The sequence below is a fragment of the Rana temporaria genome, chromosome 6, assembly GCF_905171775.1.
Source record: "Rana temporaria chromosome 6, aRanTem1.1, whole genome shotgun sequence".
Lineage (NCBI taxonomy): Eukaryota > Metazoa > Chordata > Amphibia > Anura > Ranidae > Rana > Rana temporaria.
The window spans coordinates 167360575-167385741 of record NC_053494.1 but is presented as its reverse complement, the minus strand read 5'-3'; the positions used below and the strand labels follow the sequence as shown (position 1 = coordinate 167385741).

General features: G+C 44.3%; 1 protein-coding gene across 7 annotated transcripts in view; it reads left to right on the top strand.

Moving 5' to 3' along the window:
- The window catches only part of DYNC1I2 (dynein cytoplasmic 1 intermediate chain 2), a 172193-nt gene that overhangs the window by 9274 nt on the left and 137752 nt on the right, over positions 1-25167 (top strand). For all 7 annotated transcript variants that reach the window (XM_040357757.1, XM_040357760.1, XM_040357761.1 and 4 more), the window contains exons 2-3: positions 6703-6737; positions 22790-22907. In XM_040357757.1, the coding sequence (XP_040213691.1) occupies positions 22800-22907 (108 nt within the window). In that variant the 5' untranslated portion in view covers positions 6703-6737; positions 22790-22799. The remainder of the gene's footprint in view (positions 1-6702; positions 6738-22789; positions 22908-25167) is intronic.

Sequence of the window (25167 nt, the reverse complement as noted above, 5' to 3'; positions counted from 1 at the left end):
GTGACATAAAACACAAAGACGTGCTGAAAAAAACTAAGTTCAATGCTTCCGAGCATGCGTCGACTTGATTCTGAGCATGCGTGGATTTTTAACCGATGCTTCGGTCAAATTTAAAACAAGATTGCTTTTTTTAACCTATGGATAAATAACCAATGGGGCCCACACACGATCGGTTTGGTCCGATGAAAACGGTCCATCAGACCGTTCTCATCGGTTTGACCGATTGTGTGTACGCAGCATAAGTCTTCATCTTTCATTAGAATAATCCCCAGTGATCCTGCCACTAATTAGCACCTCTGTGGGGTGACAATGCCCTGCTCCTGTCTTCCAGTAGCTCTCCTGCCATCTCCCAATGGAGAATACAGACCGCTATACTGATGCACATTGCCCAGGGATGGGCCACTGTTATCACCACTCAATATCCAATGAGAAGGCACTTCATCCCATCACTGTAGTGCATTGTTGCGGAATTTTGAGCATCCAGACTTATCAAAGGGTGGTGACGCACAGGAACCTGCATGTCTCAGAAATGCAGAAGTTGGAGGTCTTTTTTAGGTTATGTGTGTTTGGCGATGGGGAGGGTGACTGACAGTATGCAGTGACAGTGTTCCACGTTGGTCTAGCAGCTAATCCCTAGACCTAAGCACTATGACATGACCAGCTATGTAGATGTAATAAAATGAAAAAATAAATAAAAATTAATCGCCCAATCCCCGTGCAATGCATATGTAAATGGTGATCGCACCACACTTGTGAGGTATCGCCATGAACATCAGAGTGAGAGCAATAATTCTAGCACCTGAACTGTATATCTCTAAACTGGTGACCTGTAAAAGCTTTGAACCTTTTTTCTTTGAAAATTTGCGTTTGATAAACCACTACACAAATATGCGACATAGAAAATTGCAATAATAACCTTTTTTTTCCCCTCCAGTGCCTTTGATTTTAGAAAACCTTTAATGTTTGGGGCTATTTAGTAATTTTCAACAAATGCAGATTTTTACATGTATGTGAGAAGTGTCAGAATTCTCTTGGACAGGTCGTGGTGAAATCTTCTTCTCTGTGTGTAACCCAGGGTTTGACAAATTTGCTTGGAATCTAGGAGCCAGCTAAAAAAGTTAGGAGCCAGAAAACTCGCCCGTCACGACGAGCTCGCGCGCAGAAGCGAACACATACGTGAGTAGCGCCCGCATATGTAAACGGTATTCAAACCACACGTGAGGTATCGCCGCGATCGGTAGAGCGAGAGCAATAATTCCAGACCTCCTCTAACTCAAAACATGCAACCTGTAGATTTTTTTAAACATCGCCTATGGAGATTTTAAAGTGTAAAAGTTTGTTGGCATTCCACGAGCGGACGCAATTTTGAAGCGTGACATGTTGGGTATCAATTTACTCTGCGTGACATTATCTTTCATAATATTAAAAAAAATTGGGATAACTTTACTGTTGTCTTATTTTATAATTAAAAAAAGTGTAATTTTTTTCCCCAAAAAAGTGCGCTTGTAAGACCGCTGCGCAAATACGGCGTGACAGAAAGTATTGGAACGATCGCCATTTTATTCCCTAGGGCAGTGATGGCTAACCTTGGCACTCCAGATGTTTTAGAACTACATTTCCCATGATGCTCATGCACCCTGCGGCGTACTAGAGCATCATGGGAAATGTAGTTCTAAAACATCTGGAGTGCCAAGGTTCGCCATCACTGCCCTAGGGTGTTGGAATAAAAAATATATATAATGTTTGGGGGTTCTAATTAGAGGGAAGGAGATGGCAGTGAAAATAGTGAAAAATGACATTTTAGAATTGCTGTTTAACTTGTAATGCCAACGTTCGCGCGGCGGGGGCACACGGAGACACAGGATCCTGTGCCTCCGTGTGCCCCCACCGCACGATCGCGGCGGCCTCAATTACCGGCAGGGGCGGGCGCCAGGTCACAATTTCTGGTCGCAATTGCGACCTAGCGCCCGGATATTGTCGACCCCTGGTGTAACCCCAGATATATTGACTTTTTTTTTGGATTTTCTAACATATTATGTGCTTATTTGTTCCACAATCTGAGATGGTCCGAACTATAAAGCCCATGAAGGAACACTGACTGGTACACAGGACGTTGGGGTTGATTTACTAAAGGAAAATCCTCTTTGCACTACAAGTGCAGTTGCTGTAGATCTGAGTGATTTTTATCATCCAATCATGTGCAAGCTAAAATGCTGTTTTTTATTTTCCTTGCATGTCACCCTCAGATCTACAGCGACTGCACTTGAAAGTGCAAAATGCATTTGCCTTTCGTAAATAACCGCCCTTGTTCCTTCGTTGTATTAGACAGCGTGACCCGGGTGTGGTGTTGGTGACTCATGTATTCTGTCTGCACTAATTATAAAATATTCAAAAGTCTTTAGTTTCCTATTTCAATGAAAACTCAGTCATGCTTTGGTTTTTCTGTTGGGGACACCGGGATATATATATATATATATATATATATATATATATATATATATATATATATATATATATATATATATATATATATATATATATATATATATATATATATATATATATTATAAAATTATATTGTATATACTGTATCTTTCGGTGTATAACATGCACCCTAACTTTAAGAGGGAAGTTTCAAGAAAAAAAATTTCCACGGCGCCCTGCGTATAACGCAGGCACAGTTTACCCTCTATTTTTAGGGTAAAAAAGTGAGTGTTATACACCAATAAATACAGTATATATAGACCCAACCTTTTTGTTTCTATATTGATACTTTTTTTAATAGTGATGCATAAACTAGACCTTTATGACTATATATAAAAAAAAAAAAAAATAAAGACGATGTTTTGCCATAATAACCTATAGCAATTAAGAACAAATTAACATTGCTTGAATGTCTGTATGTTTGTGGTCTTGTGAATAACTGTTCCTGACATCATCACGTCTATTGACCAGCTCTAGACATGAGGATGACAGGAACAGCTTTACATCGTTTTCTGGAGGATCGAAATGATCGGGTAAGTATAGCTTTGATTTGCACTCCTGGACAAAACAAGCTGTTAACTCATGCAGTGACCTCACAGCCTCACTGCTTGGGGAAATACATTTTTTTGCCAGGAGTTCTTCTTTAACCACTTCCATACCAGGCCTATTCTGGCACTTCTCTGCTACATGCATAAATCATATTTTTTTTGTTAGAAAATTACTCGGAACCCCCAAACACTATATATGTTTTTTTAGCAGACACCCTAGGGAATAAAATGCCGGCCATTGCAACTTTTTATCTCGCACAGTATTTGCGCAATCATTTTTCAAACGCCTTTTTTTGGGAAAACAACGTTTTTGTGAATTAAAAAATAACAAAACAGTAAAGTTAGCCCAATTTTTTTGTATAATGTGAAAGATGATGTTACGTCGAGTAAATAGATACCTAACATGTCACGCTTTAAAATTGCGCACACTCATGGAATGGCGCCAAACGTCAGTACTTAAAAATCTCCATAGGCGTTGCTTATTTTTTTTTTTTTACAAGTTACAAATTTAGAGTTACAGAGGAGGTCTAGTGCTAGAATTGTTGCTGGCGCTCTCACGTGTGGTTTGAACGGCGTTTACATATGTGGGCGGGACTTACGTGTGTGTTCGCTTCTGAGCGCGAGCTACCGGGGATAGGGGCGTTTAAACATTTTTTTTTTTTTTTTTTTTTTATTTTACTCAATTTCTTTTATTTTTACACTTTTTTGAAATTTTTTTTTTGATCACTTTTATTCCTATTACAAGGAATGTAAACATCCCTTGTAATAGGAATGGTTTGTGACAGGTACTCTTTATAGAGAGATGCGGGGTCAATAAGACCCCACATCTCTCCTCCAGGCTGGAAAGCATTAGATCGTGAAAAAAAATTCACAGATCTAATGCTTTCAGCCGCGATTGCGGCTGTGTTTACATTCCAGGACCCGGGCGTGACGTCATAACATCGCACCCGGGCCTCCGACGATCATAGAGATGACTGGTGACCATCTGGTCACCAGTCTACTCTATGGTTTCCATCGGACACCGGCGGATCGTTTCTCCGGGTCTCCGAAGGCAAAGGAGAGCCCGGAGAAGCACCGGATGGTGGCGGGAGGGGGGGGCGTCCCCTCCCGCCGCCTATAAGAACGATCAAGCAGCGGAACCGCCGCTATGATCATTCTTATGGTGCAGAGAATCGCCGGCTGAAGAGATGGATATCAGAATGATGCCTGTGGCTGCAGGCATCATTCAGATATCCCCACTGAAAGTCCAGGACGTCATATGACATCCTTGGGCTGGAAGTGGTTAAGATATAAATATGCTGTAGGTGTCTTCTATTACTGTGCACATGCATCCACAGGAGTGTGTATGTGTGCAGACACATGCATTGAAGGGTGTAAGTAAATGTGTGTTAGATGATTGCTGTGATCAAGCGGTTAACAGCAGTAATGGTCACTATGACGGTATATGGATGCCCAGTTGATGATCACTGTAATTTGGCAGTGATCACACAAGAAAACACAGTTGCAAAGCGCTTTTTCATAAAATAAACCATTCTGTGGGTTTTTGTTTTCATTTTAGATAGAGTAAGGAAGAGCTACGTCATCTGTCATTTTATTTTTTTGCCATCTGTATCCCATTGGGGAGATTTCCCTTCACTTCCTGTCCCATAGCCAGACATGAAGTGAGAGAGAATCCCTTCAAATTTAAAGAAATTCCTTGAGGACCTCCAGGTCACCAGAACTTGGCGCTCCCATTGGAAGAGTTCCCCTCTATTACTTTTCTGGGGACAGCCCAAAATTTGGGGTTTTCTTTACTTTCGATGATAATGGTAAACAGAACAAATAGAGTTAATTTCCCTAATGGGTGACACAGACAGCAAAAAAATAAAACAAATGGGTGTTCTAATCCCTCTGTAAAATTCAATAACTTGCCGACCAGCCGCTGTCGTTTTATGGCGGCAGGTCGGCTCCCCCTGCGCGAGAGCCCGTAGCTATACGTCGGCTCTCGCGCAGGCCACTAGGGGCACGTGCGCCCCCACTCATCCCCCAACTCCTGTGCGCCCCCGCCTCCCGTGTGCATTTTTATAGTAATCCAATGTATTTTTATAGCACTGATCGCTATAAAAATGCCAATGATCCAAAAAATGTGTCAAAAGTGTCCGGAGTGTCCGCAATAATGTCGCAGTACTGAAAAAAAATGGCTGATCGCCGCCATTACTAGTAAAAAAAAAAAAATATTAATAAAAATGCCATAAAAATACCCCCTATTTTGTAAACGCTATAACTTTTGCGCAAACCAATCAATAAATGCCTATTGCGTTTTTTTTTTTTTTTTTTACGAAAAATATGTAGAAGAATACGTATCGGCCTAAACTGAGGAAAAAAAATGTTTTTTTTTATATATTTTTGGGGAATATTTATTTTAGCAAACAGGTAAAAAATATTCATTTTTTTCAAAATTGTCGCTCTATTTTTGTTTATAGCGCAAAAACTAAAAACCGCAGAGGTGATCAAATACCACCAAAAGAAAGCTCTATTTGTGGAGAAAAAAGGACGCCAATTTTGTTTGGGAGCCAATTGTGCGCAATTGTCAGTTAAAGCGACACAGTGCCGAATCGCAAAAAGTGCTCTGGTCTTCGACCAGCAATATGGTCCGGGGGTTAAGTGGTTAAAAAGAAAACGAAAAAGTTTTACCTTTTTTTAGTTATACTTTTAAAGCGGTGTAAACCGGAGTTGATGGGGGGGGGGGGGGAATCCTGTGCTTATTGCATACTAGCACATTAGAGACTTGCCTTAGAACAAAGCCCTCCAGCGCCGCGCTGTCACTGCTGAGAGGGCTTCCACCCCCCCCCCCCCGGTCTTCCCTATGGGTTTGCGTCCTCCAGCTAAATGAGTGGCTGGGGGGTGAGATGACTGCTTGCATGCACTCTGAATATCTCCTAAACTGGGCAAGTTTAGAAGATATTAACAGTACCTACAGGTAAGCCTTACTATAGGATTGCCTGTAGGTACAAGTAGAACAGAGTTAAAGCGGTGTTTCTACTAAAATAAAAATATTAAAAGTCAGCAGTTACAAATACTGCAGCTGGTGACTTTTCATAATCGGACACTCGCTTGTCCAGGGTCCAGCGATGCGGGGGAACGAAGCTCCGCTCGTCTGTCTCTCCTTTCCACATCGCCGGCATCACTACTGTGGGTGCCCGGCTGTGGTTTCACAGCCGGGCACGCACTGCGCATGCACGAGCCCATGCTGCGCACCGTGATTGCCCGAGCACCCATCTGGGACCTGTGACATGTCCTAGATGATTGCCGAGAGGGAGGGGGGGGGGTTTAGGAGAGGTGACCTTCCTTCCGGCGCTGCAGTGCCCAGGGAGAAAGTGGGTTTCCGCTCCCCCCCCCCCAAAAAAATTTGGCATGTCAGGTGGTCACCATCACTTAAAGCGGAAGTTCCATTTTTGGGTGGAACTCCGCTTTTACTATCACTTTAAGGTGCCAAATTAGATAGGCTGCTACACTGTGCCTAAAATAAAACCAGTAAATGGGATCACTGTGATCACAAAGACACACACTGTACTCCGGTCCTGCAGTGGGTAATGAGGTGAATCTATTGGATCATTTGTTTTGTTGTTTGTGTGTTTGCATTATATCCTGTTTAGTTTTATAGTTGACAGTGTTTTTTGTTTTTTTGCAGATATTGATCAAGGTCCTTCATCTGCGTTCTGCAAGGTAAAGTCATCAATTATACCGAAATGTTCTCAGAATTTCTGATGTTGTGTTTCCTGTAAAAGTGTATTTAGCGCCTGTAGTTTGCTAGCATTGTTTGGCTCGTACTTTCCTGGCAAGGATAGTGAAGGGGGTGGGCTATTTATATGGAGAAGGGGGACTTGGCGGCAGAGAGCAATAGAAAAGTTGAAATGGCAAAAGTGCTGCTCCAGGTCCATTCAAGTGCTGGTCTTGTGATACAATCCCAGTCATTTGGTCACATAATCTCTGTAGGAAAAGGAGCATCGTATTATAATATCCTGGCTGTCACTCTGCTTCTACAGACATCAAATTATTTTAGATTTTTGATGAGCAGCACTGAAGGAAGCCTGGATTAGCATGTTCTCCAGTAAAGGTATTTCAGTCTTTCTATTGCTCCTATGTAGAGATGGGAAGTCCTGGGGGAAAAATAAATAGAAAAATTGGGAATTGTGTTTAATAAAAAAAAAAGCAATTTTTTTTGTTCTTTTCAGGAAAAATTAGGGGCAAACGAGTGTGGAATATGTCTTACAATGATAAATAATATGTATGTACATGGTGTTCAAATGATATAACATGAAGACCTAAACGAAAGATTTCTGAGACTTTATATAAAGTCTTAAAGGGGAGATCCGCCCACCGCTGCAAAAATTAAAAGCCAGCAGCTGCGCATATTGCAGCTGCTGTCTTTTTTTTTTTTTTAGTTTTGTTTGGTTTCTTATATTTCTAAATAATTCAGAAAGATTCTAATTTGAATCAGTCGAAAATTGATTGACCAATTTTGAATTCTGTGTGAAGAATAGCTGGTTAAGGAGTGGGCCGGAAGGTCGGCTGCTGCGTCCTTAACAACCGATAACTCATCAGTTGTCAACGGGTTTCCCCACTGACTGCAGAATATAAACAAAAGAATTCCACTAATGAAAATAAATGAAAAAAAACATATATCTTATATTTCATATCTATCTATCTATCTATCTATCTATCTATCTATCTATCTATCTCTATACCAGGCCAGTCGGGTCTGGTATTAATTTTAGGGGAACCAAGATTTAAAATAACAAAAATGCCGTGGGCTCCCCCCCCCCCCCTCAAAATCCATACCAGACCCTTATCTGAGCATGCAGGATAAGTGTGTGTCTGTCTGTGGGGTGGGGGCGGGGGTTTACGAGCTTCCAGTTCCATACCAGACCTCATTCCCTCAACATGGAAGGGGGGGCAGAGCACCCCTACTCCCCAAGCACCTTGTCCCCATGTTGATGGGGACAAGGGCCTCATCCCCCACAACCCTGGCTGGTGGGCTTATCGGAATCTGGAAGCCTTCTTTAATAAGGGGGCCCCCATATCCTGCCATCCCCCCATGTGAATACATGGTATCCCTACTCCTTCACCAAAAAAAGTGTATAAATTAAATAAAAACATTCCATTATAAACAACAACAAAAAAAAACTCCCACAGTGTAGACCTGTGGTCAATTACACCACCGACTTGAAAAGGAGAACCTGACGTCCAAAGTCGCATGAGAAGTCGCACAAGTGTGAATGGGGCTTAAAGCTCAAGGTTTCTTACCATTGTATGCATGAAGGTTGAAGACCTTCTGTGTGCAGCTTATCTAAGGGCCCCATCTCGGGCCCTGTGTCTAAATGGACACACAGAGCAGTTCTTCGGGCGCCCCCATTGCAAGCTGCTTGCCCTGGGGGCACTTGGCAGGAGGGAGGGGCCAGAAGCGCTGGTGGGGGACCTGAGAAGAGGAGGATCTGGGCTGGTCTGTGCAAACCACTGCACAGAGCAGGTGAGTATAACAAGGTGTTATATATATATATATATATATATTTTTTTTTACCTTGCCTTTTTAATATCTCTAACTAAGGCAAAGGAAATATGAACATAAACGTTTGTCTTGTAAATGTCTTGATCCTGATATGTCCATAATTGTTACTTTTTACTTCACCCGTTCCACAATTCATGCGACACGTATGTAGCTTGGTTCCTGACGTGACTGGCTATATTTCTATCCACCAGAGACTGAGTCATTATGAGGAGACTGACCGTTCCCTCTAAATGCAGTGTCTGCTACAAAGTGTGAGCACTTCTGTCATTCCTCATCGTCTGCTCCGCTAAGTTGTAATTATTGTCGTCTACCTGAAAAGAAAAAAAAGCTTCCTTTTTGAAGATTCCCCTTGCATCCTGTCTGCGAGCGTCTTTTAATGTCCCCGTCTTCACACACATACCTCAGAAGCCACAGCGAGGCTGTAATGTTTTCCAGTAATACCGTCTTTGATGCTCTGGAAGTAAATTGTTTTACTTCATCACGCTAGCTGTCAAGCCAGATGTCAGTTTTCCAGTTCTAAATCACAATTCTAAAAGCAAATGTGAAGTGCAAAATACCTCATCTAGCGCTATTGGCCCACAGCAGGAACCTTTAGGGACCAGCAAGTCAGGTCCTCCGCCCCACTGCAGCCCAAAATGGCCAGATGCTCCATTATGTACATTATTCTTGGGTTGAGTGCCTGGTCTGGATACCTTTTTTGCCTTTTAACCCCCCACTATTGGCATGTGAGGCATCTGGTTTTTGTAATGGACCAATTAGGCGGCGACCAGGCTGGTGATCAATTACATTTTGCATATACAGTATATTTGGATTATGGGTACTTGGGGTGCTTGATTAAACACCAAGTATAGTGTGAAACGCGTCAGCTTTCCAGTGTGCTGTGTTAGATTTTACAATAAAGACAATTTTATTTGGAGTGCGGCTGTCCAGAAGATATTCTTCCTTTCTTTACTTGGGGTGCTTAAAGTGGAAAATGACTTAAAGTGGATGTAAACTCGTTTCATGAAATTTGAGCTGGGCACATATCTCTGCAGTGTTTTGTTATCTCTCTTCAAAGAGCTAAGTCCCCTAGCTCTCTCCTGAACCATTACTCTGTTATCAGCCTTATAGCTCCTGACAAATTCTTGGACACATCAGATAAAAGCAGCCTGACTTTTCTGTCAGGGCAGGTTGCTATAAATGGATTAGAAGGGAGCTGGCCCTGTTGCAAAACACCTTTAAGAGTCTGTCTATGTGGAGAGGGGGTGTGTGCCTTTCCTTCAATCAGCAATGTTAGCTATCTTGGCTGTATACCCAGACATCACACTCTGTGTTAAAAAGGAAGAGAAAATCTCTTAACACGATCTGAACTTTCTAAACAGTATATAAATGTGAAGACAGCAGATATGGATGTAAAACCTATGTAGGGAGATTTGTTTCATCTCTGTGTATCATCTGAGGCTGGGTGTATGGAGGGTTTACATCCACTTTAATGCATAGGGGGTTTCTGTGGGCTTACAGTGCTATGAACTTCAGGTTCACAATAAAGGTGCTGTCCTATTATCGGTGCCTGGACTTGAATTTGGGACCTCCTGTTATGTCTGGCAATGACTCTTCTTGTTGAGCCACCAGGTGATTCTGGACAGCTCCCTTTGGATCTGTTAGACAATCTTGCCTTTTTCCTTGTTTTTGCATGAACCTTGAACTCTTTGCTCCTCCCATGAACTTCCTGATTTAAGCCATGTCTCCGCTCTTCCTGTTTGCCATATTATTGTGCTCTCTCCAGCCAATATCTCATGCTTGTCTCTCCTGCTGCGGTCTGTATCTTCACTACCATTCGTTACTGACCTTTTAGCTTGTTTGCTGACTACACTTCTGCTTGATCCCTACCTTCTCTTGGGATAAAGGTTTAACATGAATAAATAAAAAAAAACTTTTAATCACCTCTGTCAGTGGTAAATAGTCTGTCAGTCTATCCCTGTAACTGCAAGAGAGCTTTTCTGTTAAAAAGCAGACTTAAGATTAAAGTCTGGAGACTGGCTAGGCCACTCCAGGACCTTTAATGTGCTCCTTCTTGAGCCTCTCCTTTGTTGCCTTGGCCGTGAGTTTTGGGTCATTGTCATGCTGGAATACCCATCCACGACCCATTTTTAATGCCCTGCCTGAGGGAATAAGGTTCTCGCCCAAGATTTGACGGTACATGGCCCCGTCAATCATCCCCTTTGATGTGGTGACGTTGTCCCCTTAGCAGAAAAACACCCCCAAAGCATAATGTTTCCACCATGTTTGAAGGTGGGGATTGTGTTTTTGGGGTCATAGGCAGCTTTTCTCCTCCTCCAAACACGGCGAGTTGAGTTCATGCCATTAACAAACTGAGATTAGGAGCACTCCCCTTAAGAGAGTGCTCCTAATCTTAGCTCATTACTTGTATAGAAGATACCCGGGAGCCAGAAATCTTGCTGATTGATAGTGGATCAAATTCTTATTTCACTCATTAAAATTCAAATCAATTTATAACTTTTTTGAAATTCTTTTATATATATATTCAGTGGGCAAACGTACAAAATCAGCAGGATATTAAATGATCCACCCCCCCCACACTGTATTTGTGGCGGAAAACTAACACTGGACATCGCCCTGAACACACCACCCCCACTGTGAAACATGGTGGTGGCAGCACAATGTTGTGGTGATGCTTTTCTTCAGCAGGGACAGGGAAGCTGGTCAGAGTTGATGGGATGATGGATGGAGTGAAATTCAAGATAATCTTAGAAGAAAATATGTTGGATTCTGCAAAAGACTTGAGCAGGACAACAACCCTAAACATACAGCCAGAGCTACAATGGAATGCCTTAGCGATGGAACGGTCTTTGTTCATCCACTGTGATTCATCATGTGATATCAAGCGTTTTGGGGATGGAAATGCAGTGCCATCAAAGGAGGTTTTGTTGAACTTTCTCTGCTGGATATAATATTACAGCAGAACTGTAGAACAAGAACCTGGTTATGTAGCTGTAAGTGTAAATGGTTCATGTATTTTAATTATCTGAACAGTAGAAGTTTGGATTTAGGGCGATACCATTTATTGAGCTGGTTAACTAAATACATTTGAAGTGCAAGCTTTCGAGGTTCACTGGCCTCTTTTTCAGGCAAAATTGTCAACGGCCAACACAGTCCAACACTTTGCAATTACAGCATCTTTGAGCAAGTTTTGTAGAAGGTAAAGGATTATAAAATGTCCTTGCCTTTAAAGAAAAACCCTACTAACGTTATTTACGTAAAGTGGTTGTAAACCCAACCACACATCTTGCACCTACAGGTAAGCCTAGATTAAGGCTTACCTGTAGGTGCAATAAATATCTCCTAAACCTGCAAAGTTTAGGAGATATTTACAACTGAGACAGGCAACGGCGCAGGCGCACTAAGCGTGCCGTTTTTCCCGCATGCGCGTGAGTGATGTCATCGCCGATCCGCCCAATCACAGCGGCGATAACAGGAAGAAGCGACATGGCGGCAGTGGACGGGACGGAGGAGGACTTCGATCGCTGGTAAGTGTCACATAATGAGCTAGTATGCTGTGCATACTATCTCATTATGCCTTTCTCTTGCAGGGTTTTTTTTTTTTTTATTAAAGTGAAGGGTTTACTTCCTCTTTAAGGCAGGGCTCAACAAATCCCGGGAGCCAGGTCGCCATGGCGACTAGAAATAGGGTCCTGGCGACTTGGCTTGGAAGGGGGGGCAAAAAAAAATAAAAAATAATAATTTTTTTGTGAGCTGGCGCCATCTGGTGGTGAGCCGTTGGTATTACAGGTTATTACCACCAGATGTGTAAGCTGGCACCATCTGGTGGTGGCCGTTGGTATTACAAGTTAAGCATTACAAGTTAAACAGCAATTCTAATGTAATTTTTCACTATTTTCACTGCCATCTTCTTCCCTCTAATTGGAACCCCCAAACATTATATGTATTTTTTATCCTAACACCCTAGAGAATAAAATGGCGATCGTTGCAATACTTTCTGTCACGCCGTATTTGCGCAGCGGTCTTGCAAGCGCACTTTTTTTGGGAAAAAATTACACTTTTTTTAATTAAAAAATAAGACAACAGTAAAGTTATCCCCATTTTTTTTTTTTATATTATGAAAGATAATGTTACGCCGAGTAAATTGATACCCAACATGTCACGCTTCAAAATTATGTCCGCTCGTGGAATGGCGTCAAACTTTTACCCTTTAAAATCTCCATAGGCGACGTTTAAAAAACTCTACAGGTTGCATGTTTTGAGTTACAGAGGAGGTCTAGGGCTAGAATTATTGCTCTCGCTCTACCAATCGCGGCGATACCTCACATGTGTGGTTTGAACACCGTTTACATATGCAGTCGCTGCTCACGTATGTGTTCGCTTCTGCGCGCAAAATCATCGGGACGGGGCGCATTTTCTGGCTCCTAACTTTTTTAGCTGGCTCCTAGATTCCAAGCAAATTTGTCAACCCTGGTTTAAGGTGTCTGTTATATGAAAATGGACACCTGCGTTTTTAGGGGAATCCAACTAGAAGTTCTGTATTTATTGAGACAGACTCTTCCAATTTGTGTTTTTTTTTTTATTAATTTTTTTAGAAGTCTACATTGGTTTGGTGGCATGTTTGGAATCATGGCTTTTTTTTCTGGGAAAATACTTGCAGGAACTTGACCACATCACGCACGCACACCCTTCTAACTGCATTAAATAGTGGGTGTGGTTAATTTCACTAACAGTGGGAGGGTCTTAAAGGAGCATTAAATACTAGGCGTGCATTACACGCCGAGTGCACAGCTACTTACCTCTGCTTCCCCAATCTACATCTTGCTTTCACCTCCTCTTTCTGCTCTGACCTGCATGCAACCCCCACTCCACTACCCCCCACTTCTCCCCCCTCTTCAAAAGCTCCATCATCTTCCATGTGTCTTACTTTTGTTTCTGTAGTAAGCTAAAACACCCAGCTGACTCTCTGCACGCTGTAGGTGGTTCCAAATCTCTCGCTTGCAGGGAGATCATCCAGTGGGGGTATCGGCATCCGCACTGCACCCCAGGCAACTGCATCTCCTTTCTGTACTCCATCCTGTACTCAGTGGGAGCCATTGGAAAACAAGGGGTCACTTGTAAACACAGAAGCTAGGCTACGTTTTTTTTTTTTCACCTTCATGCAGTCTGTGCATGAAGGTTATAAAGCCAGGGGCCATTGATAGAAGTCACAAGACTGCTCTAACTGCTGATGAAAAAATGTATTTAGCAGTTTATATTTACTAAAATAATTGCATTCCCATGTACTGTGGGAGACCAGATATCATGAATGCAGGTTCCTGGGTTTAGTAACACTTTAAGAGATTTTACAAAGCTTGTAGTGTGCCAAGCACGGAGATCATTGTAAATTAGGATTGACATTGATGTTCACTGACGAGAACTGCTGCCTCTTTATTAGATTGCGTAGGATAGCCCTTCTCAACAATTTTACCTCTGAGGAACCTTAAAAAAAAAAATGTCTCTGGGAACCCTTCTGTCTAAATGATTTTATTGGGGGTGTGACAACTTGGGGGTTCTTTAGCTCATTGGTAGTGCTTCGCAGTGAGTCCAATCTATGGCAGATATTCCTTTTTAGGGCTTTTTCTGCCCACTTTCATTAAACCCAATGGAAAAAAATTCACAGCAGTCCGTATACCTCGCAGGGGTTTCCACCATCAACACATAACAATGTTTAGCCTCCTGGCTCTCTCTCAAAAAAGTGCGCTTGTAAGACCGCTACGCAAATAAGGCGTGACAAAGTATTGCAACGATCGCCTTTTTATTCTCTAGGGTGTTAGGATAAAAAATATATATAATGTTTGGGGGTTCTACTTAGAGGGAAGAATATGGCATTGAACAATAGTGAAAAATTAGAATTGCTGTTTAACTTGTAATGCTTAACTTGTAATACCAACGGCCACCACCAGATGGCGCCAGCTCACATCTGGTGGTAATAACTTGTAAGCTTGCCCACCTTCCAAGCCAAGTCGCCAGGACACTATTTCTAGTCGCCATGGCGACCGGGATTTGTCGAGCCCTGTTGTAAAGGTTCACACCTCGCTGTCCCCTGCCCTCAAGCCCCACCCCTTGTTTTACTTACCTGAGGCCCATTCACCTGCTGTGCGCTACCACCGACGTCCTCTTCTCCACTGAGTCTCGGCGTTGATTGGATAGATTGATGGCAGCACAGCCATTGGCTCCCGCTGCTGTCAATCAAATCCAATGACGCGGCCGCTGGGGGGCAGGACCGAGTCATATACTATGGATGCAGAGTGTATGACAGGGAGCGCGCCCGCAAGCTAACCCCCCTCGGGAGAGCGCTTCCCAGAGGGGATTAGCTATTGCGGGGTAGAGCCGAGACAGCCGCCGAGGGACCCCAGAACAGCAGGATCGGGGCCACTCTGTGCAAAACGAACTGCACAGTGGAGGTAAGTATGACATGTTTATTATTTAAAAAAAAAAAAAAAAAATTATTCCTTTACAGCCTCTACATTTTCTCAGCATCAATCCCATAAACCAACCTCCTACAGCCTAAACGTCTGGCACCACATACAAGATGAAGAGGTTTATTTTTATAGGATTGTGTGTGCCAAAAATGACAGGTCCACTTCAACCCAGACATTTTGGGGGTTTAGAAATGCCCTGCCAGTTCGTCTGGCAGCAGAGAAGTTATACTTTAAATGCTTGTCTTAAGTATTTTGCGGTCCTGTCCATGGATTAAAGGTGTTTACAAGAAATGCTGATGTGTTCTGACTTGTACTGAAGCTTGGAAGGAAGATGCAATGTGATTTAATAGGCTTGTGTGTTGCTGAGATCTCTCAATTACCTCTATAACTTGGCAACCCAATTTCTGACATTGTTCCAGGCCCTGTGCGAAGTGACATTTACATCATTCACTAAAAAGGCTTGTTAAATGATTTGAAAGGTACATTTCAGATCTGTTATGAAATGGAAATTCTTATTGTTAGAAGTGCATTTTTTGGTCCTATAGCTAAATTCCATATAAAAAAACAATAGGGCAAGAATGCTTCTAAGGTTGCAGAAGACACAGTGGAGTGTTTTCAGTGATCACTCCATGCTGAATATACCAGGGGTTGACAAATTTGCTTGGAATCTAGGAGCCAGCTAAAAAAGTTAGGAGCCAGAAAACGCGCCCCGTCGCGACGAGCTTGCGCGCAGAAGCGAACACATACATGAGCAGCGACCGCACATGTAAACGGTTTTTAAACCACACATGTAAGGTATCGCCGCGATTGGTAGAGCGGGAGCAATAATTCTAGCCCTAGACCTCCTCTAACTCAAAACATGCAACCTGTAGAGTTTTTTAAACGTCGCCTATGGAGATTTTAAAGGGTAAAAGTTTGACGCCATTCCACGAGCGGACGTAATTTTGAAGCGTGACATGTTGGGTATCAATTTACTCGGCGTAACATTATGTTTCATAATATTAAAAAAAATGGGGATAATTTTACTGTTGTCTTATTTTTTAATTAAAAAAAGTGTAATTTTTTCCCCAAAAAAGTGCGCTTGCAAGACCGCTGCGCAAATACGGCATGACAGAAAGTATTGCAACGATCGCCATTTTATTCTCTAGGGTGTTAGGATAAAAAATATATATAATGTTTGGGGGTTCTAATTAGAGGGAAGGAGATGGCAGTGAAAATAGTGAAATATTACATTAGAATTACTGTTTAACTTGTAATGCTTAACTTGTAATACCAACGGCCACCACCAGATGGCGCCAGCTTACACATCTGGTGGTAATAACTTGTAATACCAACGGCTCACCACCAGATGGTGCCAGCTCACAAAAAAAAAAAAATTTTTATTTTTTTTTGCCCCCCCTTCCAAGCCAAGTCGCCAGGACCCTATTTCTAGTCGCCATGGCGACCTGGCGCCCGGGATTTGTCGACCCCTGGAATATACGTCATTTACCTCTTGTCACAAATTTGTGTGGTGAGGCCCTATGTGTGGAGGATCAGTATTATGCCACGTACACACGATCGGAATTTCCGACAACAAATGTTTGATGGGAGCTTGTCGTTGGAAATTCCGACCGTGTGTAGGCTCCATCGGACATTTGCTGTCGGAAAATTTGAGAGCTGGTTCTCAAATTTTCAAACAAGTTTTGTTGTTGGAAATTCCGATTGCGGGTACACAATTCCGACCCACAAAATTTCACGCATGCTCAGAATCAAACAGAAGAGCCGCACCGCCTATTGAACTTCATTTCTTTATCGTTACATCACGGGACACAGAGCGGCATTCATTACTATATGGGTTATATGGAGTACCTTCAGGTGATGGACACTGGCAATCTCAAACAGGAAATGCCCCTCCCTATATAACCCCCTCCCATAGGAGGAGTACCTCAGTTTTTACGCCAGTGTCTTAGGTGTTGGTCATGGTTTAGCTTGCCTCCGCATCCTTGGGATTAGGTGAGCTAACCGGTTCTGTCCAAAGGCCTCAGTGCTAAAGTGGTCAGTAACCGGACCCCAAACCCTTGGGGTATAGCCCATAATGCTTTTCTTTTTAGAGAGCTGGACCCTGGGCCCAGAACTTAGAAACCTTTGGGGGCCTAATGTTTTCTGTTGCCAGAGTGCTATATGGGCCCAGGACAGTGGATCCTTCATAGGAACCCAGGGCCTGAAGGTCTAGACAGCCCCACGGAGATGGGGGAAGATTGGGCCTCTTGCTTGGCAAAGTCCTGCGGCATGGAGCAGGTAAGTGAGGGGAAAACTTGCGGAACTTGGTTCTTGGCAGGTTTTTTCTGGGGGGTCACAGGGGACATGCCTAAAGTTATGCGCTGCATCTGGCAAAACTAGTCACATATCTTAATGATAGGATGGCTCTATGTGTATTATTCCCCATAAGAAGTGACCTCTCTGGTAGTGTTGGAAAAGTATTGAGTGGGGCCTGTGTGTATGTGTGTGTGTGTGTTCAGAGAGCTGTGCTTACCTGCAAGCCTCCAGGCGATGCTGCATCGGTTCTTCCTCCTCAGAGCCTGCAAGGCAGGCAAACGCTGACCTCCTCGTGGAGAGGCTTCCTTCCCCCCAACCCCCCCCCCCTGTCGGCGGGCGCGCGCGCGCGCGTCCCCATGTTATAGGCGCAATTCGCGCCGTTAAGCTGAGGGGGGAAGGGCGGGTCAGTTGCTTAAGGAAGGGGCGGCCCTTCCTTTTTCGTTCCATCAGCTCATTCTACGATTGGAACTGAGGAGGAAAAGACCAGAGCGGCAGCACGGGGCGCCGAGGACACACAGTGGCCAGAAAAGATATTGCAGTCTTCAGAAGACTGTTTTCAAGCCTAGAAATAGGCTGTTCTTTTCCATCTCAATAGTTTTTTCTTAGCAATACTACTAAGGGGGACAGAATGCTTTTTCTTTCTTGGATTTAAAAAAAAAAAAAAAAAAAAGGGAAAGTTAAAAATCCATCAAGGGGAGAGGAGGCATTTTTTATCCCCCAAACAGGTGTTTGGGCAATTAACTATTTATAGTTCCAAGTACCAATAAGCTAGCAGGTGTACCTCGGTATTGTACCATGGCATCCGGGTCAGAGGGTACAAGAGGTGGGGATTCCCCCAGAGAGTCTGAGGTCTCGGGCAAGGTTATGCCTAAAAGATTCTCTGCCCTATATCCTATGGAAGATAAATTTTCCAAGAGATGGGCTACTCCTGCGGTGGACGCAGCCATCTCATGTGTTAACAAATCGTTAACATGCCCTGTAGAAAACATACAGGTGTTCAAGGATCCGGTTGATAAACGCTTGGAAGCACTACTTAAGAACTCCTTCACTACTGCAGGGGCAGTAGTGCAGCCAGCTGTGGCTGCGATTGGGGTTGCTCAAGCATTATCGGATCAAACTAAGCAGATGCTTAAACTTATTCCTGTCCAGCAGGCAGAAGAATTTTCGGATGTCCCTAGGGCAATACGTTTTACGGTAGACGCGATTAAGGATTCTATCCAGCAAGCGTCACGTTTATCGTTATCCCTTATCCATATGAGAAGACTCTTATGGTTAAAGAGCTGGGAGGCCGAGCCCCCATGCAAGAAGCTCCTGGTAGGGTTCCCCTTCCATGGAGGACGACTCTTCGGAGAAGACCTGGATAAATACATTCAGACCATTTCAAGCGGCAAGAGCACTCTTTTGCCAACTAAAAGGAAGTTTCAGGGGCCTGCGTTTAAACGACAGTACTCCCCTGGGCAGGGGCCCTCTAATGCCAAACAGTATCGACGGCCTCCTGCGAAAGCAAACTTCAGCTTCAACAGCAAATCGCAGGGACAGGCTGCTAGAGGCAGAAAGCAGTGGTTTCGCAAACCAGCAAAACCAGCCCCCAAGCCGACTTTATGAAGGGGCGCCCCCACCCACGAAGGTGGGGGGAAGGCTGCGTCTTTTTTCAGAGGTTTGGGAAGCCAGCATTCCCGACAAGTGGGTACGGTCTTCCGTGGCCACGGGCTACAAATTAGATTTCCTAAAGTTTCCTCCTCCTCATTTCCAGGAGTCGAGGATTCCAAACGATCCGGGGAAGGGAGCCGCATTAATGTCGGCATTAAATCATCTACTCTCCCAGGAAGTAATAGTAGAGGTACCAGTCCTGGAACAGGGGCTGGGTTTCTACTCCAACCTATTCATCATCCCAAAGTCCAATGGAGATGTCAGGCCAATTTTGGACCTAAAGATGGTAAATGCTTACCTAAAGGTCCGCTCATTTCGGATGGAATCCGTGCGGTCGGCAGCTGCCACACTCCAAAAGGACGACTTCATGGCGTCCATAGACATAAAGGATGCCTACCTTCATGTTCCAATTTATCAGCCACATCAAAGATATCTACGCTTTATGGTGGCTTCGCGTCATTTCCAATTCGTGGCGCTTCCCTTCGGGTTGGCTACGGCCCCCCGGGTGTTCACGAAGGTCCTAGCTCCAATCCTAGCCAAACTAAGGATCCAAGGGGTCACGATCCTAGCATACCTGGACGACCTCCTAGTCATAGATCACTCGTCTCCCGGCTTGGAACGAGCAGTGGCCCTCACGGTCCAATACCTCGAGAGGTTCGGCTGGGTCCTAAATCGAGAAAAGTCAGCATTCCAGCCCACAAGGCAGTTGGAATATCTCGGCATGAGATTAGACACAGAACAACAAAGGGTGTTTCTACCTCTGATAAAGGTCAGGGCCATCAAGGAATTAATCCTACTGGTTCTAAGCAAGAAAGAACCGACTATTCGCCTATGTATGAGGTTACTAGGCAAGATGGTGGCCACATTCGAGGCGGTACCGTACGCCCAGAGCCACACTCTCATCCTGCAGGCAGCCATCCTGTCAGCATGGAGCCGAAGGCCACAGGCCTTGGATATCCCGTTGCCGCTCTCATCAAGAGTCCGACAAAGTCTGTGTTGGTGGTTAGACCCTCAGAATCTTCTGAAGGGGAAATCTTTCAGCCCAGTGGCCTGGAAGATAGTGACCACAGACGCCAGCCTGACGGGCTGGGGAGCAATTTTGGATGGTTGCACTCGCCAAGGTACGTGGGCAAAGCCAGAGAGGCAGTTGCCCATCAACATCTTGGAGCTCAGAGCTGCTCGACTAGCCCTCAGGGCTTGGACGTCAAAATTACAGGGGTTCCCGGTGAGAATTCAATCAGACAATGCCACGGCCGTGGCATACATAAATCACCAAGGGGGAACGAGGAGTCAAGCCGCTCAGAGAGAGGTGAGCTTGATTCTCCTATGGGCAGAGGCTCATGTGCCCTGCATATCGGCAATATTCATTCCAGGAGTGGACAACCTTCAGGCGGACTTCTTAAGCCGCCAGACTCTATTGCCGGGGGAATGGTCTCTGCATCCACAAATCTTTCAAGCACTCTGCCAAAGATGGGGAGTGCCGGACGTGGATGTCATGGCATCGAGACTCAACAAGAAGCTAGACAGGTTCATATCCCGCTCAAGGGATCCGATGGCCTGCGGAACCGATGCGCTGGTTTGCCCTTGGCATCAGTTCAAACTTCTTTATGCTTTTCCCCCGCTCCAGTTACTACCCCGCCTGCTACGCAGGATCAGGGTGGAGCACATACCAGTCATCCTGGTAGCTCCAGCATGGCCCAGAAGGGCATGGTACTCACTAATCCTAAAGATGGTAGTGGGAGACCCTTGGACTCTTCCTCTACGGCCAGACCTGCTGTCGGAAGGTCCGATCCTCCACCCTGCCTTACGGCATCTAAATTTGACGGCCTGGAGGCTGAATCCCTGATTCTCAGGGGTAGAGGTCTGTCTCAGAAAGTAATCTCTACCCTAATCAGAGCCAGGAAACCGGTCTCTAGGGTGATCTATTACAGGGTCTGGAAGGCCTATGTAGGCTGGTGTGAGTCCAAACTATGGCTTTCTCGCAAGTTTACCATCGATAGAGTATTACGTTTTCTCCAGCTAGGAGTGGATAAAGGATTGGCATTAAGCACAATCAAAGGTCAGATTTCAGCTCTGTCAGTGTGGTTTCAGCGGCCGCTGGCCACCCACTCGCTGGTTAAGACCTTCCTTCAAGGGGTCTTACGTATTAAACCTCCAGTTAAATCCCCGCTTTGTCCGTGGGATTTAAATCTTGTTCTGTCAAGTTTACAGAAACAACCGTTTGAGCCGTTGGCTGAAATTCCTTTGGTTTTACTGACAAGGAAGTTAGTATTTTTGGTCGCCATAGTTTCCGCAAGAAGAGTATCGGAACTGGCGGCCTTATCCTGTAAGGAACCATATCTTATTTTTCATAAGGACAAGGTCGTTCTCCGCCCTCATCCTTCCTTCCTACCGACGGTTATATCCAGTTTCCATCTAAACCAGGATTTGGTATTACCATCCTTCTTCCCTAAACCTACTTCCAGAAAGGAAGGGTTGTTGCATACCTTGGATATTGTCAGGGCCATGAAGGCCTATCTTAAAGCTACAGAGAAGATCCGGAAAACTGATGTGTTGTTCATTTTACCGGATGGGCCCAAGAAAGGGCAGGCAGCTGCAAAGTCCACCATCTCTAGGTGGATTAGGCAGTTAATCACTCAGGCCTACGGCTTGAAAGGGTTGCCTCCTCCAGTATCATTAAAGGCTCATTCTACTAGGGCCATGGGCGCCTCCTGGGCAGCACATCACCAGATCTCTATGGCTCAAGTTTGCAAGGCGGCAACCTGGTCTTCTGTCCACACGTTTACAAAATTCTACCAGTTGGACGTAAGAAGGAATACTGATACAGCCTTTGGGCAGGCAGTGCTGCAGGCTGCAGTTTGAGACCCTCGGATTCCGGGGGCTCCCCTTTTTGAGTTAAATTTAAAATTATTTTTCTCAACTAAGTTGGATTTATTATGATTTGAGTATATCTCTAAATTAAATCCTTTTGTCTTGGAGATGTTCTCCCTCCCCTCATTGTAAGCATTGCTTTGGGACATCCCATATAGTAATGAATGCCGCTCTGTGTCCCGTGATGTAACGATAAAGAAAAAGAGATTTTTAATACAGCTTACCTGTAAAATCTTTTTCTTGGAGTACATCACGGGACACAGAGCTCCCACCCCTCTTTTGGGGACCATTTTGGGAGGCATACTGCTTGCTACAAAACTGAGGTACTCCTCCTCCTATGGGAGGGGGTTATATAGGGAGGGGCATTTCCTGTTTGAGATTGCCAGTGTCCATCACCTGAAGGTACTCCATATAACCCATATAGTAATGAATGCCGCTCTGTGTCCCGTGATGTACTCCAAGAAAAAGATTTTACAGGTAAGCTGTATTAAAAATCTTTTTTTCTCAGCTCGTCGTACGTCACCGCGTTCTTGACGTTTGTAATTTCCGACAACATTTGTGTTTGAGCCAGCATCCGTCGGAAGAAAATCCACGGTTTTGTTGTTGGAATGTCCGATCGCCTGTACGCGGCATTACTGTGATATTTATGTGGACTGGCAGCAAGTTTGGGAACACATCAGGAGGTCCACTGAGGGCCACCATAGAGCTGGCTCAGTATTTCAGCTTTGCATGGATGATGGTAAATCACATACTGTGTAAAACTGAAAACCTTATTTGTGGTCATAGTTTTCACCATTGCAGAAATCTAGCGAATTGTAGTCTGTATAAGATAATAGGAGCCAACAGATGATTCGCTGCGCTGGTGCCTGCTCAGAGCTGAAATATCCATTTAGATGACGTCGGCTTTAAGATTCTTTTTGTCTTTCTAGATCTCTCATCATGTCGGATAAAAGTGAACTGAAGGCGGAATTGGAGCGAAAGAAACAGCGGTTGGCTCAGATCAGGGAGGAGAAGAAAAGAAAGGAAGAAGAGAAGAAAAAGAGTCAGGTGGGTGTATTAGAAGAGAACTGGTGTGAGAAACCTTTGATGGAAGCAGCACTTTCCCTGGTTTCAGGGCAGTGGCCTAAATTTGTGGGTGTAGCCTAACAAATGGGTAGAACACTTCCCCACTTTCTACCTTATAATATTGAGGTGTTCATTTCCTGGACCTAGCAATGTATGTAGTGGGGGTCGTTTCCTGGATCTAGTGGTCGTTGTGGTAGGTGTCTTTCCACTGATCAGGTAATGGTTTTGTAGAGGCGCTGGGGGTCATTCCCTGAATCAAGTGATGCTTGTGGTTATTCCTTAGATCTAGTGGAAATTGTGGTCTTTCCCTAGATCAAGTAATGATTGTGGTGGAAGTCCTTCCCTGAGTCAAGGGGGTAATTCCCTGGATCTAGTGATTGTAATGGGGGTCATTCCCTGTGTATAATGATGTTGTGGTGGGGGGGTCATTCTTTAAAGGGGTTGTAAAGGATAACTTTTTTTTTTTTTTAAATAACAAAAATGTTATACTTGCCTCCACTGTGCAGCTCGTTTTGCACAGAGTGGCCTCGAACCTGGTCTTCTGGGGTCCCTCGGCAGCTGTCTCAACTCCTCCCCGCAAAAACTAACCCCCTTCGTGGGAGCTCTCTCCCATGGGGGTTAGTTCTTGTGGCCACGCTGCCATGATACAGCCGGCCGCCATAGCTCTTCACTTGGGCCGTTTCATTGGATGTGATTGACAGCAGCGCGAGCCAATGGCTGCGCTGCTATCAATCCATCCACTCTAGCCAATCAATGGCCAGACTGAGTGGAGAAGAGGACGTCGGGGGCGAGCGCAGCAGGTGAACGGGCTCAGGTAAGTAAAACGGGGGGGACCGTAACTGTCAGATGTTTTTTCACCTTAATGCATAGGATGCATTAAGGTGAAAAAACATGAACCTTTACAATCTCTTTAAATATTGTGGTGGTGGCTTTCATACCCTGGATATTCATGGTTTGCAAGGCCGCTATTACAAAATCCCTAAAACAGATTCTACCGACAATCCATATTAGAGACCAATCAATAATCAAGAATAAAAGGACATAAAAAAAAATGGCTGATAATGAGTTGACAGTCCCCATATACCGTATATACTCGCGTATAAGCCCAGGCTCCTAATTTTACCACAAAAAAATGGAAAAACTTATTGACTTGAGTATAAGCCTAGGGTGTCCATCGGGCTCCAGGGGACCTACGACCGGCCGGTACTGGGTCCTCTAATTCACTGGAGAAATTACCGTTTAACATGGGAGTCTATGGAAGGGGTGCCCAGCTTTGAAAAAAATCGGTGCTCCCCGGCCATAGGTCCCCCAGACACTTGTAGAGGAAGAGTGGGGCTACATGTGTGCCAAGTTTGGGGTCCAGGGGACCTACGGCCGGCCGGAATCGGGTCCCCAAAGTCTGGGAGATCAGGCGCAAAAAAGTGACTGAAAAACTCGGCTTACACTCGAGTATATGCAGTATATTTTTTCACTATTGGATGTTGTAAATTTATGATTATATGTTGTAACATAAAGTTTCATATGTGTTAGCGCCACAACCTTTCTTTACACACATTTATACACTTACTGTGAGTGGTTTTTCCACTCTTAAAGGAGCAGCTGCGCTCATTATTAATAATTTTTATGGTGCTATCACTTATCACAAAAAATACAGAATGGTCCAATAATTCCAACTCCTCATTCAGACCCCCTGGTGATAAGGTGTTGAGATGGTATGTCCAAAAAGTTCCCTTGCTGCAGAGAGTATGGTACCTCTCCCCCACAGAGTCGCAGGGGGATCTGCTCAAGGACCCAAACACGAAGACCCTGCATGAGTCCATTATGAATGGACTTAAACTGTCTTGCCCTGTACAAACAGGTTTTCCTGACATGCCAAAACCCAACGTTTTTTTCCTGACGTGATTTCTCTCAAGCCTGCCTTGCATACACACGTTAAGTCAAAAAACCGCTTGACCAAAGCGTGGTGACGTCCAACTCGTACGACAGGACTATAAAGGAGAAGTGAGAGAGAACCTGCAGCAGGGACAACAGCCATACAAAGCTGAAAGGGGTTCTAGCCCTCCTCTACTAAAAACCAAATAGTTAAAACCTGACCGGGGTTCTAAACTTTGCACACTCTATCCAACTTACATGTTAATGCCTCTTGCACAGGGGAGTAAAAAATGCTGCATTTTTTACTGATTAGAGATGCATAGTTGTCTATAGAACATTGCACACGGCTGAGTAAAGAAAGATCAGTAAT